This window comes from Astatotilapia calliptera, chromosome 3 (genome assembly GCF_964374335.1).
Source record: "Astatotilapia calliptera chromosome 3, fAstCal68.1, whole genome shotgun sequence".
Lineage (NCBI taxonomy): Eukaryota > Metazoa > Chordata > Actinopteri > Cichliformes > Cichlidae > Astatotilapia > Astatotilapia calliptera.
The window spans coordinates 21,652,172-21,671,818 of record NC_137424.1 but is presented as its reverse complement, the minus strand read 5'-3'; the positions used below and the strand labels follow the sequence as shown (position 1 = coordinate 21,671,818).

Here is a 19,647-nt window from a genome sequence, read left to right as displayed (position 1 = left end):
CAAAGAGGTTATATGGTCATCTTATCAGCTTGTTTGCTCACTGTACATTTTATACATAGCTCTGTGCAATTTTTCCATACATATTTCTGTACATTGTTACATGTATATACGAACTTCAGTTGCTTATGTATATAGGAACACTTTGTGTCTCCCTTTTATATTCTATATTCTCCTTGCTATAAGAGCTGTGTAACACCCAAATTTCTCATCCGTGGGAAAATAAAGGTTTATTCTATTCTATACTGTGTAAAATGTGAAAATTACCTCTTTTTCAAGTATCTTCATGACTCTGTGTTATTATACCTACATTATAAGCAATCGAGTACTTTTTAGCAATTTAAAATATGTTTACAGAATTATTGTCATATTTGTTGTAATGTCTGCTGTCCTTAAAAAATGACATTTTTTAATGTCAACAAGATTTTTTTTATTTTTTTTACCGTATTCATAGAGGATATTTAAACTCTGCCAAAAAAAACCCCCAAAAAACTGACTGCGGCTTCTAACTTGTAACAGGAATGTTGTTTGTGGCTCAAGGTGACTTGATATCATTCACGATGGATACATTTGACATATATTTCACATAAAAAAAAAATTACAACAGTTTAAAAACAGGAAATCCCTTTTTGCCACTACACCCCGATAGAGGATTGGGTGGGTCGAACTTCCCTACAAAATCCCGAGGTCAGCATATAAACGAGGGAAACTGGCGAGCTGTCTGGACGAAGTTACAGCGGATCTTGTGATCATGGCAGGTAAAATATCGATATAATAATTCAAATCTAAACGATGGTGTACAAGCGGTACACTAGAAAAAATATTATTGACATTATTATCGACATTTGTAGCTTAGTTGTTGTAACTGTAGCCTCTACACAAAAAACATCGTGAAACTAACTGATCAGCCGTCTTGTGATACAACACCCATCGTGTGCAAACACGGGTGTAACCATCATTTGTACAAATCCGCTTTTCTAGGTTTTTGTGGATTTTTGCTTCTAACCAGATGCAGTTTTCCGCGCTATCTTTTCAGCACCCTTCTGCTGATCATGTCAATGAGCTAAACAACCAAACAACTGTAATCTCCACATTTCGACTTTTTTCTCAAAGCAGATTTTTGGCTTTAATCGCGAATTTCGACTTTATTCTCAAGAGGAGCGATTTTATTTAATACTTAACAACCTTATTTCTCGGTGCTAAATTTACGATGTCCCCGCTTTGGTTTAAGGGGAAATGAGAGAGCAGCAGTGCGTCTGATAAAATCCAGATGTCGGTGTTGATACTGAGGCATGTTTGCAATCCAGCTGTTTCTGCTAAATCTGCACATAGACTGCGCGCCGACACACGCCTGCTGTTAGTGAGCAGAGAAACAACAAATACCCTCAGCACTGTTATTACGGTACAGCACAACCCCAAGATGGAATCTGCCTTTTATTGTCACCCTCAGAGATTCTGGACTCTGAGTAAACACAGTTATAATGTTAATATAAACCCAAACTTACAAGAATACCGCTATGATTTGCAGTGAAGTTTAGCAGCACAGTTTGGATACTGAGCTGAGTCAAAACTGTGCAGCAGTAACAGAGATCTTTTCACTGCTGCTTTCAGAAGAAGTACCAGCTGTGGAAGAAGCCATCAGCCCAGCTCAAAGTCCTCTGGTCACACTCACCTTCCAGAAACACATCCACAGGAAAGAGAAATACCTGGAAGCTGAACCCAAAGCTCTGGGGGTATTGTGTGTGTGTGTGTGTGTGTGTGTGTGTGTGTGTGTGTGTGTGTGTGTGTGTGTGTGTGTGTGTGTGTGTGTGTGTGTGTGTGTGTGTGTGTGTGTGTGTGTGTGTGTGTGTGTGTGAGTGCGTGCGTGCGTGCGTGTGTCTTCAACTTCAACTAGTTTATATATACACACTATATTGCCAAAAGTACTCATTCATCTGTCCAGATCATTAAATTCAACTGTTCTAGGTTTATTTTCTGACACCTTTTCCTGACTTTACTTCAGATCACTCAGATCAGCCTCAGTGTTTTCACGATGCTCAGCACCATTGTGTTTCTGAGTAAATGGGGTAATACGTACGCTGTTATACCTTTCTTCATCTCATCTCTCCTGGTAAGTTTGCAGACACTTCACACACAGCATTAGATGAGCAGAGAAACTATATAAGACAAGAAAACTTGCATTCTTCATAACTACTTGCATCCCAAGTCCAGCTAGAATAAAAGATGAAATGTTTTCAAATAGTGACATCTTTGCTGCAGGACAATCACTGATCTGCAAAATGACACCGGCACTTAACAACCTTGCTTTTTATATAAGAAGATAACTCAAAATATAGAGTTCTCTGTTTCAAAGGGATGTAGTAAATAAGTGTAGTACCCATCAGTGTAGACTCAGAGTGACTGCAACATGTTGGCAAGTTGTCTGTGTTATAAATTAGATTAGTTATTTAATTACCTTCACCAGTCTGTTTAATTGCAGTCATCCAACTACTACTAGCAAGCTAGATAGCTAAATACAAGAAAGTATGCTGAATGAAAATATTGAGTGCAAATTCTACTCTACTGGAGCACTTAAAGCATTTTATACAACATTTCCCATTCATACAAGCACTTCCTTTCATGCCTGAGCGCTTTCTAGCTAACAATCACACTGCACTGAATCCACTGAGGGCAACCTGTACATAGTATCATGCCCAAGGATGCTTTGGAACACAGACTGGAGTAGCCAGGGATCGAACTACCAGTTCATAGAAAAGTTGCACTACCTGTTAATTCTGTTAGTTGGTTAATTCCAGACTTGGGCCTAATGTCAGCCTTCTTGTGTGTGGTTTTGTTCTCTGTACAGGTGATAATAGCTGGGAGCTTAGCTGTAGCAGCAAAGAATCTTCATCTGCCGACAGTGAGTGTGCACACAAGCATGCACATACAACATAACAGCTTAAAAACAGCAACCACAGAGTACGGGAAGATATTTACCGTATCAGTTAATGCCACTGTTGAAGTCCCCTGCCACAGAAACAGAACAGCTCTCAGTCTCACTTCCTTTAAGAATCACTGAGTAAGGCTGAATGCAGCTGGTTGTTACACATGTCAAGTGACCTTGTCCCTGACATTTTACTGCCAGGACTGGCAGTGACCAGTACATGCAACAGCACATATGGCCAGGATGTAGAAGCAGTACTTCTCATAATACAGCAGACAGACACCAGCAGTCACCTTGTTAGCAACTAGCTGGAAACAAGTGGGAGGAGTGAAACTGACTTTTTATATCAGGATTGAAATTTAAAGTGGTTTTTTTTATATCTTCTTACACAATGTATCCATGTCTCCAAGCAAATAATTGTATCAGCTGTTTTTCTCAGCTAAGGGCCTGCTTGGTGATGCAGATTGTGGCGTGTGTCGCTTCCATCGTCAATCTAGCCTGCACTCTGATTAAGGATAGCACACCCTATTACTGCTGGCACTCTTACACGATGGACTACGGTGAAATCTGCCATAAAATTGAGGTGAGTAACAAATGCCTTCTTTATAAGAATATTGTTATTATATTTAGTTGAACTACATTCATTTTATTTTCAAATTAGTGGAAGAAAGGGAAGTGTCAAACTAAGAACTATCTATTGTCTTCCATTATTCTAATGTGGGAAAATTCTTGAAAGAGTAGTTTTCAAACAGCTAACAGATCATCTGCAGCATAATGATTTATTTGAAGAGTTCCAGTCAGGTTTGAGAACTCATCAGTAAAGACGCTGGTGAAGGTTACAAATGATCTTCTTATGGCCTCTGACAGTGGACTCGTGTCTGTGCTTGTCCTGCTAGACCTCAGTGCAGCGTTCAATACTGTCGACCATAATATTTAATTACAGAGATTAGAGCAGTACATAGGAATTAGAGGTACTGCATTGCAGTGATTTAAATCATATCTATCAAATATACTCTAATTTGTTAGTGTAAATGGAGAGTCCTCTTCACACACTAAGGTTAATTATGGAGTTCCACAGGGTTCTGTACTAGGATCAGTTCTGTTTACATTATACATGCTTCCCTTTAGGCAATATTGTTCTGGGTATCGCTTACATTTTCACTGCAGATAATGCCCAGATTTATCTGTCAATCAAGCCAGATGACATAAATGGCATGGACAACCAAGTGTGGGCATGCAATAACTCGAGAATGAGACAGAGCAGAAGTTTAAAATTAACACTATGGGTGCGTCTACTACGAATCTCGGACAACTTTGATCCCAAAGTGATCATGATCACAGATTTTCAGAAGTTCTGAAAATCCCGTGAATGCGAGTGTAGGATTTTTCAAAAAGATGGCTTGGTGCATCTACTGAGATAACTGGCAGCCACCAGTATTTTCTCTGTATTATTGTAAGGTCTCTATGGTAAAAATGGTAAATGGCCTGTATTTGTATAGCGCTTTACTAGTCCCTAAGGACCCCAAAGTGCTTTACATATCCAGTCATCCACCCATTCACACACACACACGCACATTCATACACACACATTCACACACTGGTGATGCCAAGCTACATTGTAGCCACAGCCACCCTGGGGCGCACTGACAGAGGCTATCTCACAATATAAAGCACCTTGGGGCAGCGGGCTTGTGATATGGTGCTATATAATTCAATATAGTTTTATTTATTTATATAAATATGGAAAAACTACAATTATAATAAATGTAAACAATATAAATGAAAATGAATTGAAATAGGTGGAATAGTAATGTGACGGCACTTCACAGTATGCTAAATGCACAATTTAATGAAGGAAGTTGAGCTGAAGAATGACATGAAAGATGTCCATATGTCATGTGTGTGTATTGTGTTCTATTTACAGAAAATCAATGCCCACTTTTGTGCTGGAGGTATGCTCATCCAGGCGACTCTGTTTGCCATCTCTGTTACTTTGGCTGCCTATTGCTGTAAGGTGGTCAACTGTTGTGGACCACCGGCTAAACTAGTGAGTAGATGCTCATGATCGCAATCGCAGTGCACTGTCACATTGTCATATTCATTAATGCCTACACACAGGCATTTGGACATGTGTGGAGCCAAACTATACTTACAGTTTTGAAATACCCTGTTTGTGTGTCTCCAACTACAGTTTTTCGCTGAGAATGTAGTGGCACAATCTTCAAATATTTGGTCAGTTTGTCGAGATAGAGCCTCTTTGCAAAAGTGCTCTGACGTTTTCAAAGACAGTTGTTCCTGCTGCCAGTTAACTTTGTTAACCATTAACTGTTAGATTTGTGCTAACAATCTTTCAAAATACACAAACAAGGTATTTCAAAACTTTACTTACACTTGTGCCATTTGTGGTTTTCAATGCATTCTGGCATACCTGCCCCAAATCCACTTCATGGCAATCGATTATCTTGCCATGACTTTGATGGGTGAGGTTGAACGATAAAATTAATTCATGAACACAGCAGAAGGGTCAGGAGTGCCAATATGACTTAATTAAATAAGCCATTGAATTGTGTAATTAATTAATTACAATTGAAAACAACTAAATAAAAAATTATTAAATCTTTTACATGAAATTAATTGACATGATATGATTGATTAATTATTTATATATCTAATTAATGATTTATTTTCAATTATAATTATTTAACCATGGCACTTGAGGCCCTCCACAGTAAATTAATATTTTTTTGTTATCCCATTAAGAATAGGCCACACAATCATTGTTACTAACTTTAGACAGGGCTCATAGAGGTAATGATATTCAACCTTATTTTCTGTGCCTTTCAGCCAGTGATCACCGTACAAGCCCCTCCCGCCCAGGAGTGAAGATGGGACAGGCGCAAAAGACTCACGTACAGCCACAAAAATGCTCCAGTACAGTCTTGAGTTAAAACCAAATTAGTATTTTGAGAATAACAATCATGCGTAATATCAAAGTGGCACTTTACCCTCCATTATATATATACACATATATATACACACATATATATATATACACACACATATATATATATATATATATATATATATACACACACAAACATACACACACATCAAACAGAAAACAGGGGGACTTCCAGGCCAAGGAACAAGGCACATTAGCCAAATCAGTTCATGGAGGTTGACCAGGAAAAGAAGAAGCAAGAAACTGAGACTTGGTTAATACGACTATTAATTTGTGCTTGATGTCCTGTGAGCCGCCTATTACGCAAGCTGTTAACTCTCAGAAACTTGTCCTCTGATTCAGTTGTGTCTTTGGGTTTGTCAGACCTCTTCCTGTCAGAGTTTGTTACTGAGCCTTTTCATGGTGAAGGAAACTGTACTCACTGACACCTTGACTTTCTTTGCAATTTCTCTGTAGGACAGACCTTGCAATAAATAACTGGAAAAATTGGAGTGGTCTAAACGTTTTCACCTGTAGTGTACATATACATATTCATACGTATACAAATAGTTCGCACTTCAGTCACATCACGGCTGATTTAAAATCCTCTGTGGTAGTGTACAGAAAAAATATGGGCCAGACTTATAGCTCAGGGAACCATAACCAAGATTATACCCCCAAAACAGTTATTCAATTCAGTTTTATTTATACAGCGCCAAATCACAACAACAGTCGCCTCAAGGCGCTTTATATTATAAGGCATAATATTACAATAATACATACAGAATGGAAGAATTAGTTATCAGTCATGTATAAAAACTGAAGATTTTATTCTGCTTTTTAAATAATTAAGAGAAAGTGACAGAAACAAGACAAAAGTTAGGCTGGAGTTCCTGCTATCACTGGGTAAGGGAAAGGCAGGAACATCATGGATATGTTGTCATCACAGGGCTAACACAGAGATTCAACCATTCACACGCCCATATCCACACTTAGAATTACCACGTAACTATTAATTAATACATGTGTGTACTCTGCATATTCTCCCTGTGTGGTTTTCCTCCCAAACAGACTCCAGCAGACTGGAACGAAGAGAAGACAGCACTAACACTACATCACTCGCACCTAATTCAACACTAATAATGACAACAAAAAAAGAGTGTATCCTGCCTCTTGCCCTATGATTGCATGAGTTAGAGGTTCAAATAGATTGTGAATGAGAATTTGCTGTATAACTTATGGTGAAACGTGGCTTCTAGTGCTCAGAGTAGTCAGTAAGGCTAGAAAAGCACCATATTAATGCCAGTCCACTGACACAGTCGCCACAAACTGCAGATCATGTTGGAAGCACGGTCCTTTCCACGCAATGCTCCAGTTCTTCTGACAGTGATGTGATGTCCAGTGAGAAGTAAACACATTTTTTTACAGCTTCCCCTTCTTCATATCTGCAGTTTGTCTGCCCAGTGACTCTGCGGAAGATCAGTACAAATTAGCAAAGTAATTAAGCACCTTAAATCTTCTATATTTACTCTTCATTTTATTCCAGATCTACTGGTGTGGTGTACACACACAAGATTTCTGAAAGGGATGTGACATTTTAAGGCCCAACTGTACCTATATGTTCAGTTACGTAAATTAGAATGCATACAGTCTTTATCAATTAGAGATTGAATCAGAAAGATCATCTGATTCAAATGATAAAATGCAGAAACAAAGTGTGAAAAACGAAGTACATAGGTAAATAGGCAAGTAGAAGCCAGTACTGCTAAGCTCAAATGCACATAATTAACTGATCATCAAGTCTGAGCACTTCTATGAAAACAGAGGTTTTGGCAGTTTGCAGGTCAGAGTAGAAAATTGTTATATAGATTACCACTCAGAATACCATACAGCATCAGCCTCGTGCCAACAAAACAACAAAAAAACAACAACAACTTTATTCCGATATTAATCGAATCTAAAATTAACATTGAATTAAGATACTCGTGTGCAACAGTGTCAATCATCTTTGCCTCCAGCTGACAGGCAACTTTAGGCTCACAGCTCCTCCCCCCACTGACAGCTGAAGTAGTTAACATGCATTACACTGAGCAACACTTTCAGAGGAATTTCAGAGCTCAGTAAAACTCTCATTTCAGCAACACTGAAATATTAAACAGTTATCATAAACGTTAGCCTGGCTGGCACACACAATAACATTAGGTGTTTAGCATTAGCAATTACCCGATAGCCACATTAGCCATCTGTTATCATTAACATTGCAGCCAGCGAACTGCAATTAGATAAAAGACGAATAATTATTGCAGAGCAGATTACGGACACATGGATAAGCAGGCAGTTTGCTGGCTGTGCAGAGCAGAGGGGAGACTGTAGCTGAACTGAACAGAACGGAGGGGCCAGAGAGTGGAGAGCTAATCCTGGCAATTAAAGATAAATAATAAAAATGGAATAAATTATAAATTTGACTGAACAGCACACAGTACTACTAATACAGGATATGAAGCAGGCAAGGAGGTGACCGGGGCAACAGACATCCAGAGGCCCCCCCAGACCACTTCAAGGACAATGGCAGCCCCTACCTGGAGAAGAGCAGAGGTAAGCAGCCAGCAGCCACAGTGCAGAAGGCCCAGGGCCACAGAAATGAGCCCGCAGGTGCTGCCGGCAGCCAGCTGTGCCAAAGCAGACTGAGCTCCAGGCCCAGGACCTGAGACCCAAGAGCACCACGCCCACCACCCAAGCAGGGGCCCATCAGAGCCAGGAGGGCCAGGTCATGCAAAGCAGCCTTTGAGAGTGAGCCACAACCCAACCGAGCACCCAGCCGCAGACACCGAGAAACACCAATGCACCAGCCAGTGGGTGGGGGCGCCAACCAGCACCAGCACTGGCACCAGAGGTGAGGACCCTGTTCAGTGTGCCCACCTCAAAAGGCCCTATATGTATGTGTCATTAAAGTGTAAGGAATGAGAGTGTCCAAGTTGTGAAATCAGAACAACCCTAGTCAGCACAGTGACCCCAAGAATCAAACACACCAGAGGCCAAAATTCTTCCACTGCCATGGGAGAGACTGATAACGTCATAAGAAAATGATTACTCCGAGTTGTGGCTGGTAGACGTTGTTCTACAAGCTACTGAATCATAGGGTGTACTTGGTTTTCACACACTGCTTTGGCATTTTGTCTTAATTTTGCACATGAAAAAAATAAAATAAAAAACAGAAATACAGTGAGACTCCAGTAACCGCCTCCGGCATAATCAATGTGAGCAAAGCTTTTTGTGAGAGGCTTTAGAAAAGAACCAACAGGAGACATGCAAATAATAAAAGTGAGTAATGAACAGAGAGCTGAATGTATTCTATCTAAACATACTGAGCATGAGATGCTGTAACTAACTTGGGCTGCAGACAGCGTGACCTCCTCCAGGTCTCCGAAGCAGCCGTGTTTATGTCGGATGAGACTTCCCCACAGCATCGAGCTGTCGCAGGAAGGACACTCGCCCTCAACTGGCAGAAGGTGGGATGGCTCAGACCTCAGGAAATATCTGGCAAGGCAGATTACATGACCTCTCATCCCACAGGAAGGGTGGACACAGCTCAGCTTCTCTGACACCTCAAAGAGCACAAAAGCATTACATTGTTTACATTAAATTCAAATTTCAAATTCAAATTTTATTTGTCACGTACACAGTCATACACAGTACGATATGTAGTGAAATGCTTACATTACATTACATTAAATTCAGCTAAAATTTCAAGTAAAGTTTGAACTATTACTGGTTCTGGGACACAAAATAAACTTTCAAGATATTTTCAGGCGAGACCTCGATTTATGAAGACATCACCTGTTTGTAAAAGTGCTCCCACATTTTCGGAAATGCCTGACATCCCACCAGCTAGCAGTAGATAGTCGACTGGGATGTCAAGGCTCACTAGAGCCAGTCTTGTGTCAAGGTAGTTATCCCCGACAGAAGTTGTTTCCCCTGCGTCGGGAGCCCGACTTTGCACATTATTTTCAACCCTGCGTCGTTTGGATACTCAGTGGAAGTTAAAGTTGAGTTGAATAAAATTCACTTAGATAACTTAATGTTCATTTCAGTATTTTATTTGTTCCTGAGCAAATCGGCTTGGCTGAGACTAAAGTAAAATAAAACAGAGGAACAGGTCAGGAGCTTTGCTGCAGAGCAGGAAGCTCCACACATTCTCTCCACTGCCTGTTTATTTGAAGAAAGGTCATTGAAGTAGTTTAAAATGTTCCTAGATTAAAAAATATATATCAACAATGTACTCAGATGGATATGATTTGAAAAACAAGTATCTAAACAACCAAACGATATCTGAGCCATTGAGTATTTTGATGAGTTAATCCTGCTGACCATTAAAGACATCCTGCTGTTTAAACTGAACAGAAATGTGTAAAAGCACTGATACTGATCTGTTAGATGACTCTACCTTGATGTGCTTCTCACAGAGAAAACACATGGACGCCTCCTCCTCTTCCTCGTCCTGACATTGTAGCGAGGGTGTCTTTTTGGCTCTTACGGTGCCAAAAGCGATGGGGATATGGAGGGGAGGCTGCAGGCCAGGCTCAAAGTCCATCCTGTACTCCTGTTTGAGCCAGCGCGCTGTTAGCGGCAGTCTGTTCCATGGCGCCACCCTCAGCATGTTGGAGACGACTCGCCAGTGGAATTCCAGGCTCGATTCTTTTCTGGAGCGCCGAGATACATGCACAAGCCTCCTGGAGGAATGAGGGTGCTGCCACGCCCACTCAAACTGGCACACAGAAACATGACAGTCACACAGCCACTCAGGACAGTGTCCAGCTTGGATGGAGCTTGCAAAATATTAATCTGATTTGTGTGAAGTATTTTCCTCATTTCACTTGGTGCCTAAAACCTTGTCTGTTTTCAGTCTGGTTCAATTCTATTTATACAGACGACAGTGCCACAAGGTGCTTTATACTGTACGGTAAAGACTCCCCACCAAGTAAACACTAAAACCCAACAATGAGAAGACCCCTATGAGCAAGCACTTTGCAACAGTGGGAAGGAAAAACTCCCTTTTAACAGGAAGAAACCTCTGGTAGAACCATTCTCAGGTAGGGACGGGAATCTGCAATTCCATTAATAAAATATAATGTTCAAAGTAGTCTTTAAACATTTCAGGGCCTTTCAAGGCATCAGAACTACACCTGAGAAGAGGAGAGATGTTGTCTGTTGTGTGTGTGTTTCAGATTTATTGGAAATGCAATTAGGCTGTGACATAAAAAACATAGTGTCTCAGAACACAAACACTATGGTCACTATCTCTTCTACTCTGTGGTTATTTTGGTGCTAAGACTAGCCACGGATGATTTTGTCTCCACTGCGACAGTCTTCTGACCACAATAAATCAAACAAGACTAGAGTTCAGATTCCAGAGTTCATTTAAACTGAACTCTGGAAACATTCAACTAAACTTCAGCTGTTAATGTTTGATCATGAATCTGACCTGTCTAGCGTGCACATGCAGTCATGGTCATGTTTCATGTTTTTCTTTCTGTTAGCTTTAAGGATCATTGTCTGAGATGAATGGTTGAAAATCATGCTCAATTTCTGTGCTGAAAAATGGGCCTCTATTTATTTTTATCACTCAGTAAACATACCCTCCCCCCACCCACCCACTCACTATCATTAGGTGAAAAAAATGACAAATGGAAATTTCATCACCTAAAGCCCAGATTGGCAGATTTCTGCTGAAATCCAATGATTTAAAGCAAAGCAAAGAAAATTAATCATCACATTTATTATATACTAACATTTGCATGAAATTCCAACTGACAAACTGTACAAGATTGTTTCTTTACATGTGGTCGTCCAAACTCTGAAAACTGTGGACGCATGAAACTGTGCTCTTATTGCTATGGGCTTGGGTGACACTTTATTATAGTCACAATGGCGCTCTGAGAGTTTTTGATTCATTTCCATCACTTATAGATTGGACAGTGTCTTGATACTTACCCTGAGAGCAGCAATATCAGATGGGAAGCCGTGGATAATGAGGACCATCTCCCTGTAGACAGACGGACACAGTAAATAGTAACTAATGTCCAAGGTGCGGTATACCGTACAGTATAAAGTTGCGAGGCCCTACCACGGTCCTCTCCCGCTGGTCCTCTTGGCCCCTCCTCTGTGCCTCCCAGCATTGTGCTGTCCTATCCTTCGCTCTGGGTTCACAGTGAAGCCGATGTAGATACGGCCTTTAAATTTTGGATTGATGCAGTACAGCATATACACCCCGAAGAAACTTTCCACCTCCACTACCATAGTAACAGCATAAGCAGACTACTCTCATAAGCCCAAGACTGAATCACGACTTTACCAGATATCGGTCACAGTGGCTAACATTGGCTACATGCTAAAGTATTATACAGGTATAATACACACCAAATAACTCCAAGTATTGTTCAACACTTACGTGACTTTTGCACAAAATCTTTACGTTTTTCATCCACAGTTAGCCACCTCCGACATAAACAGCCTCTGTATTAGTAGTCGAAAAATCTGCCTGATAAAATTCAAAATTCAAAAAAGCGTAACGACGCAGAGTAGCTAACAAAAGCGTAACATCTTATACCAGTCAGGCTATACTAACACATCTATGACTAAAGATGTCGGATACGTGCAGTCTTTTCTGATTCATTAATCGAAACTGCAAAACTTTAGTTTGGCTTTCTGCATAGACCTCTAGTGTTATGATTTGCTATTTTAAATAATTGGTCCCGCCTACTGTATGTACGGCTCTCAAATGATTGGGCACTGTGTAATTTGTCACAATGCAATTGGTGTTTCTTTCGGTCTGTTGTGATCTTAGCGCCGAAGACTGACGCCAGTAGGACGTCCGCACAGAGTCACTAAGGAGCGACAGCATCACAGCTTTTGGTAATACTCTCATCTTCAACGATTTAACAGTCGAAGAGTATTTTTCTTTTAAATATACCGAGATTGCACGAGTGAATATAACGCCCGTATTTTAAGTGGCAGTTTACATCAGTCATCAGATCCAGTGTGACAAAGCAGCTGCCGGTCCGGCTAACCACTAACCCTGCAATCGGTTTGTTTCCGTTTTTATATCATGTAGACATGTCAGTAACAGCTGATCACATCCGGGACAGACTTATCAAAGAGCTGGCGGCAGTGCACGTGGTAGGTTCAAGACTGTTCCTAAGAGAGAGAGAGAGAGAGAGTGAGAGTGAGTGAGTGAGTGAGTGAGTGAGTGAGTGTGTGTGTGCGCACACATTCAAAGTGCTTTCAGTCATTAACAACAAAACCTTAACTTTGAAGTAACACAGTAGCACAGTGGGTTAGGTCTGTTGCCTCACAGGAAAAAGGTTTGAACCCCAGCTGGGTCCTTTATGTGTGCTATTTGCATAATGCCCATGTGTCTGTGTGATTCCTCCCGCATTTCAAAGACATGTCTGTTAGTTTAATTTGTAATTCTAAGTTGGACATGGATGTGAGGTAGAAGCACACCTATCTACATAATCAGTTTCTTCAATTCCAACCTCTCCACCATCACATACAAGACAAAAGAGCTGTCAAAGCACATCAGGGACAAGATTGTAGACTTGCACAAGACTGAAATGGGCTACAAGACCAAAAGAAAGAAAGCTGGTGAGAAGGTGACAACTGTTATAATTCAGAAATGGAAGAAATATTAAACGACCCCCTATTATCCCAGGTTGTATGCCATATGCAAGATCTTACCAACATGAAAGATGATGGGTGAGGATGATAACGGTTGAATCAGCCCAAAACTAGACAGTAGGAGTTGATGATTTCAAGGGTAGGTAGGACCAAGGCCACCTGGAACACCACTTGGAAAACACACTACGCTGTAACAGACTGAAATCTGGGTTGAAGAAGGAAGGAAACATCTAAATAATTCAGAGAAAGCGCAGTAATAGGGTGAAACCAAAATTTAGCTTTTTGGCCTCGACTCGACTCACCATGTTTGGAGAAAGAGAAATGCTCAGTATGACCCAAAGAACACCAAGCATGGAGGGTGAAACACTATACTTTGAAGGTGTTTTGTGTTAAGGCTTCAACATACAAACACCTGCACACTTTCCAGCCCACTTAAAATCCCGAGTATAAGAGATGATCCTGTCGAACCTGAAATAACTGGTCTGTTTTGAAAATGTGTAGAGAAAGTACAGATATTTGTTTAAAAATGTAGGGAGTAAAAGTACAGTTGTCAGAAAAATAAATACTGAAGTACACATTGGTACTGTACTTAAATATACTTTTAACCTATGCATTTGTACTTCATTACTTTCCACCTCTGGGCAGGACCATGTATCATAAAACATTGAAGATGGGTCTTCCATCACAACACTAACCCAAACCATACCGCCAAGGCAACAAAGGAGTGGCTAAATAAGAAGAACATTAAGGTCATAGAGTGGCATAGCCAGTCTCCAGGACTCCAATAGAAAATTTGTGGATGGAGCTGAAACAGCAGCCAACAAACCTAAACAGCTGAGAGTTTCTGTGAAGACTGGGTCAGAATGTCTCATGAGATGTGTGCAAGCCTGGTGACCAACTACAAGCTTTTTTTTTAGGCAACAAGGGTTTCACCACCGCTCACTCATGTTTTACACATGACACACAAATCAATTTATAACTTTTATGTAATGTATTTTTGCCTCTGTTAAAATGAAACTACCATGAAAAAATCAGAGCTGTAATTATTGACACTATGTTGTAATAATGTGCATTGCTGGAATGAAAGAAGGTACGCTTACATCAGTGTACTTTTCATACTTTACATGAGTTCTTTTTCTAATGGCACATAAACCAGTATATTTCAGAGGAAGTACAGAAGTACAGTAAGGTGTCAGTTTGGCTTCTGGCTAATGGTGATGCTATCTCACTGTTTTTAAACAATGCAAACAATGAATTGATTAATGCAGCAAATAATATGAGCACATCATTTGGTTATGAAAATGTTAGTTGCAGCTTGATACTCAATAGTTTCACTTCACACAACTACTGCAAATCTACCTTTTTATAATAAAGGATGAGTAATAATGACCTTGAAATGTATTTTTATAGAAGTATTTAGATTATTTGTCTTAAGTAAATGTACTCACATACTTGATCTTGTGCTTAACCAGGAGGTGGAGGATACATCAGCCAACAGATGTGCTGCCAGCTTCAAAGTGCTGGTGGTTTCGCCCCAGTTTGAGAACAAACCACTGCTGCAGAGACACAGGTAATAACACATGTGCCAGTGTGTACGCATGAGGTGCTGATGACAAAACAAAGCTGTGGATGGTTTATTTGTTTCTCTGTAACCTTAACCTTCTTGGGTTAAGAAGTAAAAAAGGCTCAAGGGATGAACCTATGTTATGGCTACATGTAACAGAAAACTAGGCAAAGAATTTTATATTGTGTCTTTAGACACTTTAATAGTAGCGTACTGCAAAAACATATATTTTGTTCCAATTACTTTAATTGAATATATGAAAAATGTAAACAATAAAAAAACAAGTATTTTTGCAAATACCAAGTGATTCCTTAATGGCTATTAGTGCAAGACTTTGTATGGCTTGAGTCCTTTAAAAAATTAGCAATTTTAACAGGAAATGAAACAAAAAGAGAAACAAAATTGTATATTTTTGCTCCAAATCATCATCGGTATGTACAGAGGAGGTGGGGAGAGAGAGGTTCAACATTGTGAGTGTGTAGAGTCATCTTTAAAACACAGTGGAGGCTCTAGCCAGTGGTGTGGAGCATGGCAATGATCCCACCAGTGCAGTTAAATCATACCTGGATAGAAGAACACACAGTGGAGCACTGTCAGTCATGGACTAGCCTCCCCAGAGCTCGACATTATTGAAGCTGTGTGGGATTATCCAGACACAGAACAGAACAAAGGCAGAAACCTCCGAAGAAGAACTTTGAATTTCCTTCATGAAGGGCAACTATTCCTGAAAATGACCTGAAGCAGCCTCAGAGTGTTCAGCGTTGCCTTTCAAGCTGGTTAGAATTGTGCAACATATGTCTGCAGATTTCCATAAACCACAGCAAATATTTTCTATTTTCCTAGCAAAATATAAAGAAATGAAGTGTAACGCAGGACTTTTGCTCAGATTATACGTCTGTGCGGGTTTCAGTGAAACTCCTTTCTAGCCGTTTCTGCAGCCTTAAAGCTCGTCATGTCACTGTGCTGTGTGTACTGTGTGTTGGCAGGATGGTGAATACTTGTCTAGCCGAGGAGCTGAAAGAGATCCATGCTTTTGAACAGAAGACCCTCACACCAGAACAGTGGAAGAAACAGAATTCACAATGACACACAAACACTGTATCACGTTGTTGCCATAAACACTCACTGGATATGTAGAACGGATACACTTCTTAAATTCTCTTTAATCGACTGGCAATAAAACTCTTAGATGCTTCCTCCTGTCTCTGTTGAATCATTTTTATTGGACTCTCTGCTGTTTTGACAGCACAACATCATGTTTTTTATTGCTAATAAATCATGATAAATACATTTAATGAAGTTACAAATGCCCACTGCAGAACATGGTAAATGGTAAATGGCCTGTATTTGTATAGCGCTTTACTACTCCCTAAGGACCCCAAAGCGCTTTACACATTCAGTCATCCACCAATTCACACACACATTCACACACTGGTGATGGCAAGCTGCATGTAGCCACAGCCACCCTGGGGCGCACTGACAGAGGCGAGGCTCATAATTTATATATAATTTATTCTGTTTATTTTATTTATATGGCACAAAATCAAGTAAACCCTCACCTCAAGTCAGTATGTAGTTTATCTCATCAGTGCATATCATTAGATAAGGTGAGGTGATGGTGAACAGTTTATTAAAGAAGATCATTGATCATAAAGGTACATCGTTCACCATCTCACAATACTGCGATTGCAGCCATTCCCCAACTCCAACTATGTGATTTATGTAATGGTGAGCGTGTCATTTTAAGGATGTGATTAAATCCTAAACTTATAGTGATTCAAGTATTTTAAGGAGCAGTGCTGTTATATGTCATGTGGGGATGCTGCTGGCACACTACATGTCCCAGTGACCCCCAGGATTACAGATCAGTGGCACTGACTTCGCACGTCATGAAGATCCTAGAAAGGCTCGTCCTTGACTGTACATATACAACAAAATTGTTGATTACCTGACAGGAAGACCACAAGGTCTGACAAGGTGATCAGCAAGACAGGGGCGCCACAAGGGACAAGGGACCTCTCCCCTTGGACATTGTGGAGGACTGTAAATACCCTAGAGTACACATAGGGCATAGGAAGGGTCAGAGAAGCTGAGGTCTTTTAACATCTGTGAGAAAGTGCTCATGATTTTCTACGAGTCTGCTGTGGTCAGTGCCATCCTCTGATGTTGCAAGTTAAGGGGTGATAAATGCCAAGATCAAGTGCGGATCAAGAAACTGGTTCTGCAAGGCCAGTAATATTGTGGGGGATGGAGCTGGGGTGGTGTTGGAGAGGTGGATGTTGTCCAAGATAAGGACAACGTTGGACAGTACCTTCCACCCACTCCGTGACATGCCAGCACATTCAGTGAGAGACTGAGATTACACAAATGCACCACTGGATGACACAGGAAATCATTCCTGCCTGTGGATATTTGTCTGTACGACTCCTCAGTGTAATGCACAGTACACAGTGCAGTAGTCACACCCTTTTGCACATCCTCCACAGTGAAAATAATAAGATTATACCGTTAGAGAATCTGTAACCACATAATTTCTTTAAGTCAATAAAGTATTTGATTATGATTCATTATAAAGTGTTGTCTATATCACGCTTTTTTTGTGAAAAGTGCATCAACAGCTATCACAAAATGATGCACTCTAAACCCTGTAAGAGCGTCACACACGTATGTTCCCATGATAACGTTGGAAGGAGTGTATAAATGGAACTTGCAGAGACGTTCACTGTGTATGCTTTTACTTCCTTTCAAGTAAATAAATGCGTTGGAGCTCGCTACTGTGTCTCACTGTGTCTCACTTCATAAGAGACTTTTTCTAACAATAGGTTATAAATGATTAAAATCACTTGGAGTATGTGTGGTTTAAGTGGAGTATTGTTACAGTGATTTGAAACTCGTACATAGGTCTCAAATCTGCCTTAAAGACTGTGAGAGAGAAACAATAAGTCAATAGTTTCTAATCATATTTTCATGGTTTCACGCACTTTTCACACAGCATTAGGTGCTCACCTGAGCATGACACTATTTGGTGTGTTTTGTGCATATTTACTGGCTGATATGCTTTTGACCTGAACTTGTGACTAAGCTATTAATGATCATGTGCTCCCAAATAAAAATAGATTCAAAAAAATAATAAAATCTTTGCATCTGAATTTTTCTGTTTCTGTTTGTTTTATACATTTTTTGGTGTTTAAGTATAAAGTACTTGGTGAAGTCAGTGGGTAAAGTTAGCATACGATATTGAGCATTTTTTAAACGAGTGATGCTGTATAAAACAGCTTCTTAAAGGTAAAAAGGGTCTTACATGAAGACTTTTTAGGCTTATGACATTTTAAATATGCTAGTATATTTTTGTATGTGTAGAGGTGTTTTTATAGTGTGCCATTGCATTAAAGGAACAGTTCTGAAAAGATTCCTCCACCTCTCTCCATTTTTTAGCTAATGATACTGTCGTGACACAAGCATGTCATGTGGCAGGCAGAATGCAGGACTCTGCAAACAGTCAAAATCACAGCTTTATTGCTATCAAAAAGCAGAGAACATCAAGTCAAGTGATCTTTATTTATATAGCACATTTAAAGGACATCAAGTGTCGGCCAAAGTGCTGAACAGAGGGATAATATAATCAAATAAAAATAATTAAAATAGATAAGATCAAAACATTATAGAAAAGATTGTGAGACATCCATATATGTTTGTAAAAATATATGTGTACATGCAAATATGCACATACATATACAAAAGTGTACACATTCACACACAAGCACACATACATGAACATAAAATACATGTATAAGTATACACATGCAAACATCGTCCAATGAGATAAAAGACCAGAATAATAAAACAGAATAAAATAGGTGTCAGAGAGATCTGAAAGCCTTGGAAAATAGGTAGGTCTTCAGATTTGATTTGAAGAAGGAGGAAGAGGGAAGACTGTTCCAGAGTCTCGAGGCGGCAATGGAGAAAGCCTGTCACCTCTAGATTTGAACTGGGAGTATGGAAATAATAAAAGCGTCTGACTGGAGGAGCGCAGAGTTCGAGTGGGTAGGTGTAGGCTAAGGAGATCTGAAATGTAACCTGGAGCCAAACCATGGAGAGGTTTAAAAACAAATAATAAACCCTTAAAATCAATTCTATATTTAACTGTCAGCCAATGTAGAGATGCAAGTATCAGAGTAATACTCTCTCTCGTTCTGGTTGCGGGCGGGACAGGCTTGAGTGACACATGCCTAAATAGAGAGAGTTACAGTGGTCAGTCAGAATCAACAGTACAGTAATCAATGAGAAATACAAAGCAAGAGGTGGTACGCATCATGAGGGAGAACACAATGAGGAACAGAGGGAGATGCAGACAATATATACACATAGGAACACAGCTGAACTGAATCACAGCTAATGAGACAGGCGGAGCAAAGCTGAACATCACACACAAAGGACAAAATAAAACAGGAAGTAACACACACACACAGTGAGACTCAGACTAAGAAACGTGAACGTGACACTGGGATCAGGGATACGGAGAGACATGACAGACTGGGGAGACAA

General features: G+C 40.1%; 3 protein-coding genes across 7 annotated transcripts; 2 read left to right on the top strand and 1 right to left on the bottom strand.

Annotated features, from left to right (window-relative positions):
• Positions 1–614: 614 nt before the first annotated feature.
• Positions 615–6,373, top strand: LOC145426196 (membrane-spanning 4-domains subfamily A member 4A-like). 2 transcript variants are annotated; one of them, XM_080299754.1, is made up of 7 exons: positions 615–755; positions 1,609–1,730; positions 2,000–2,107; positions 2,843–2,896; positions 3,360–3,503; positions 4,845–4,967; positions 5,765–6,373. In XM_080299754.1, the coding sequence occupies exons 1-7, from the start codon at positions 749–751 to the stop codon at positions 5,801–5,803; spliced, it is 597 nt and encodes a 198-aa protein (XP_080155880.1). In that variant the 5' UTR covers positions 615–748; the 3' UTR covers positions 5,804–6,373. The 2 variants fall into 2 exon arrangements, with proteins under 2 accessions (XP_080155880.1, XP_080155881.1); XM_080299755.1 differs by having other exon boundaries at positions 651–755; positions 1,612–1,730.
• Positions 6,374–6,546: 173 nt separating this feature from the next.
• slx1b (SLX1 homolog B, structure-specific endonuclease subunit) lies at positions 6,547–12,545 on the bottom strand. Of its 3 annotated transcripts, none has more exons than XM_080299752.1 (6): positions 12,310–12,545; positions 11,986–12,151; positions 11,853–11,904; positions 10,306–10,626; positions 9,251–9,466; positions 6,547–7,330 (listed from the first exon to the last, which is right to left on the bottom strand). In XM_080299752.1, exons 2-6 carry the CDS (start codon positions 12,120–12,122, stop codon positions 7,301–7,303), a joined length of 756 nt encoding a protein of 251 aa, XP_080155878.1. In that variant the 5' UTR covers positions 12,123–12,151; positions 12,310–12,545; the 3' UTR covers positions 6,547–7,300. The 3 variants fall into 3 exon arrangements, with proteins under 3 accessions (XP_080155878.1, XP_026014581.1, XP_026014590.1); XM_026158796.2 differs by having other exon boundaries at positions 11,986–12,176; positions 12,310–12,469; XM_026158805.2 differs by lacking the exon at positions 12,310–12,545 and having other exon boundaries at positions 11,986–12,295.
• A 74-nt stretch (positions 12,546–12,619) lies between these two features.
• LOC113016350 (bolA-like protein 2) lies at positions 12,620–16,297 on the top strand. 2 transcript variants are annotated; one of them, XM_026159124.2, is made up of 4 exons: positions 12,620–12,773; positions 12,973–13,037; positions 15,011–15,108; positions 16,089–16,297. In XM_026159124.2, exons 2-4 carry the CDS (start codon positions 12,975–12,977, stop codon positions 16,186–16,188), a joined length of 261 nt encoding a protein of 86 aa, XP_026014909.1. In that variant the 5' UTR covers positions 12,620–12,773; positions 12,973–12,974; the 3' UTR covers positions 16,189–16,297. The 2 variants fall into 2 exon arrangements, with proteins under 2 accessions (XP_026014909.1, XP_026014918.1); XM_026159133.2 differs by lacking the exon at positions 12,620–12,773 and having other exon boundaries at positions 12,829–13,037.
• The last annotated feature ends 3,350 nt before the right edge of the window (positions 16,298–19,647 follow it).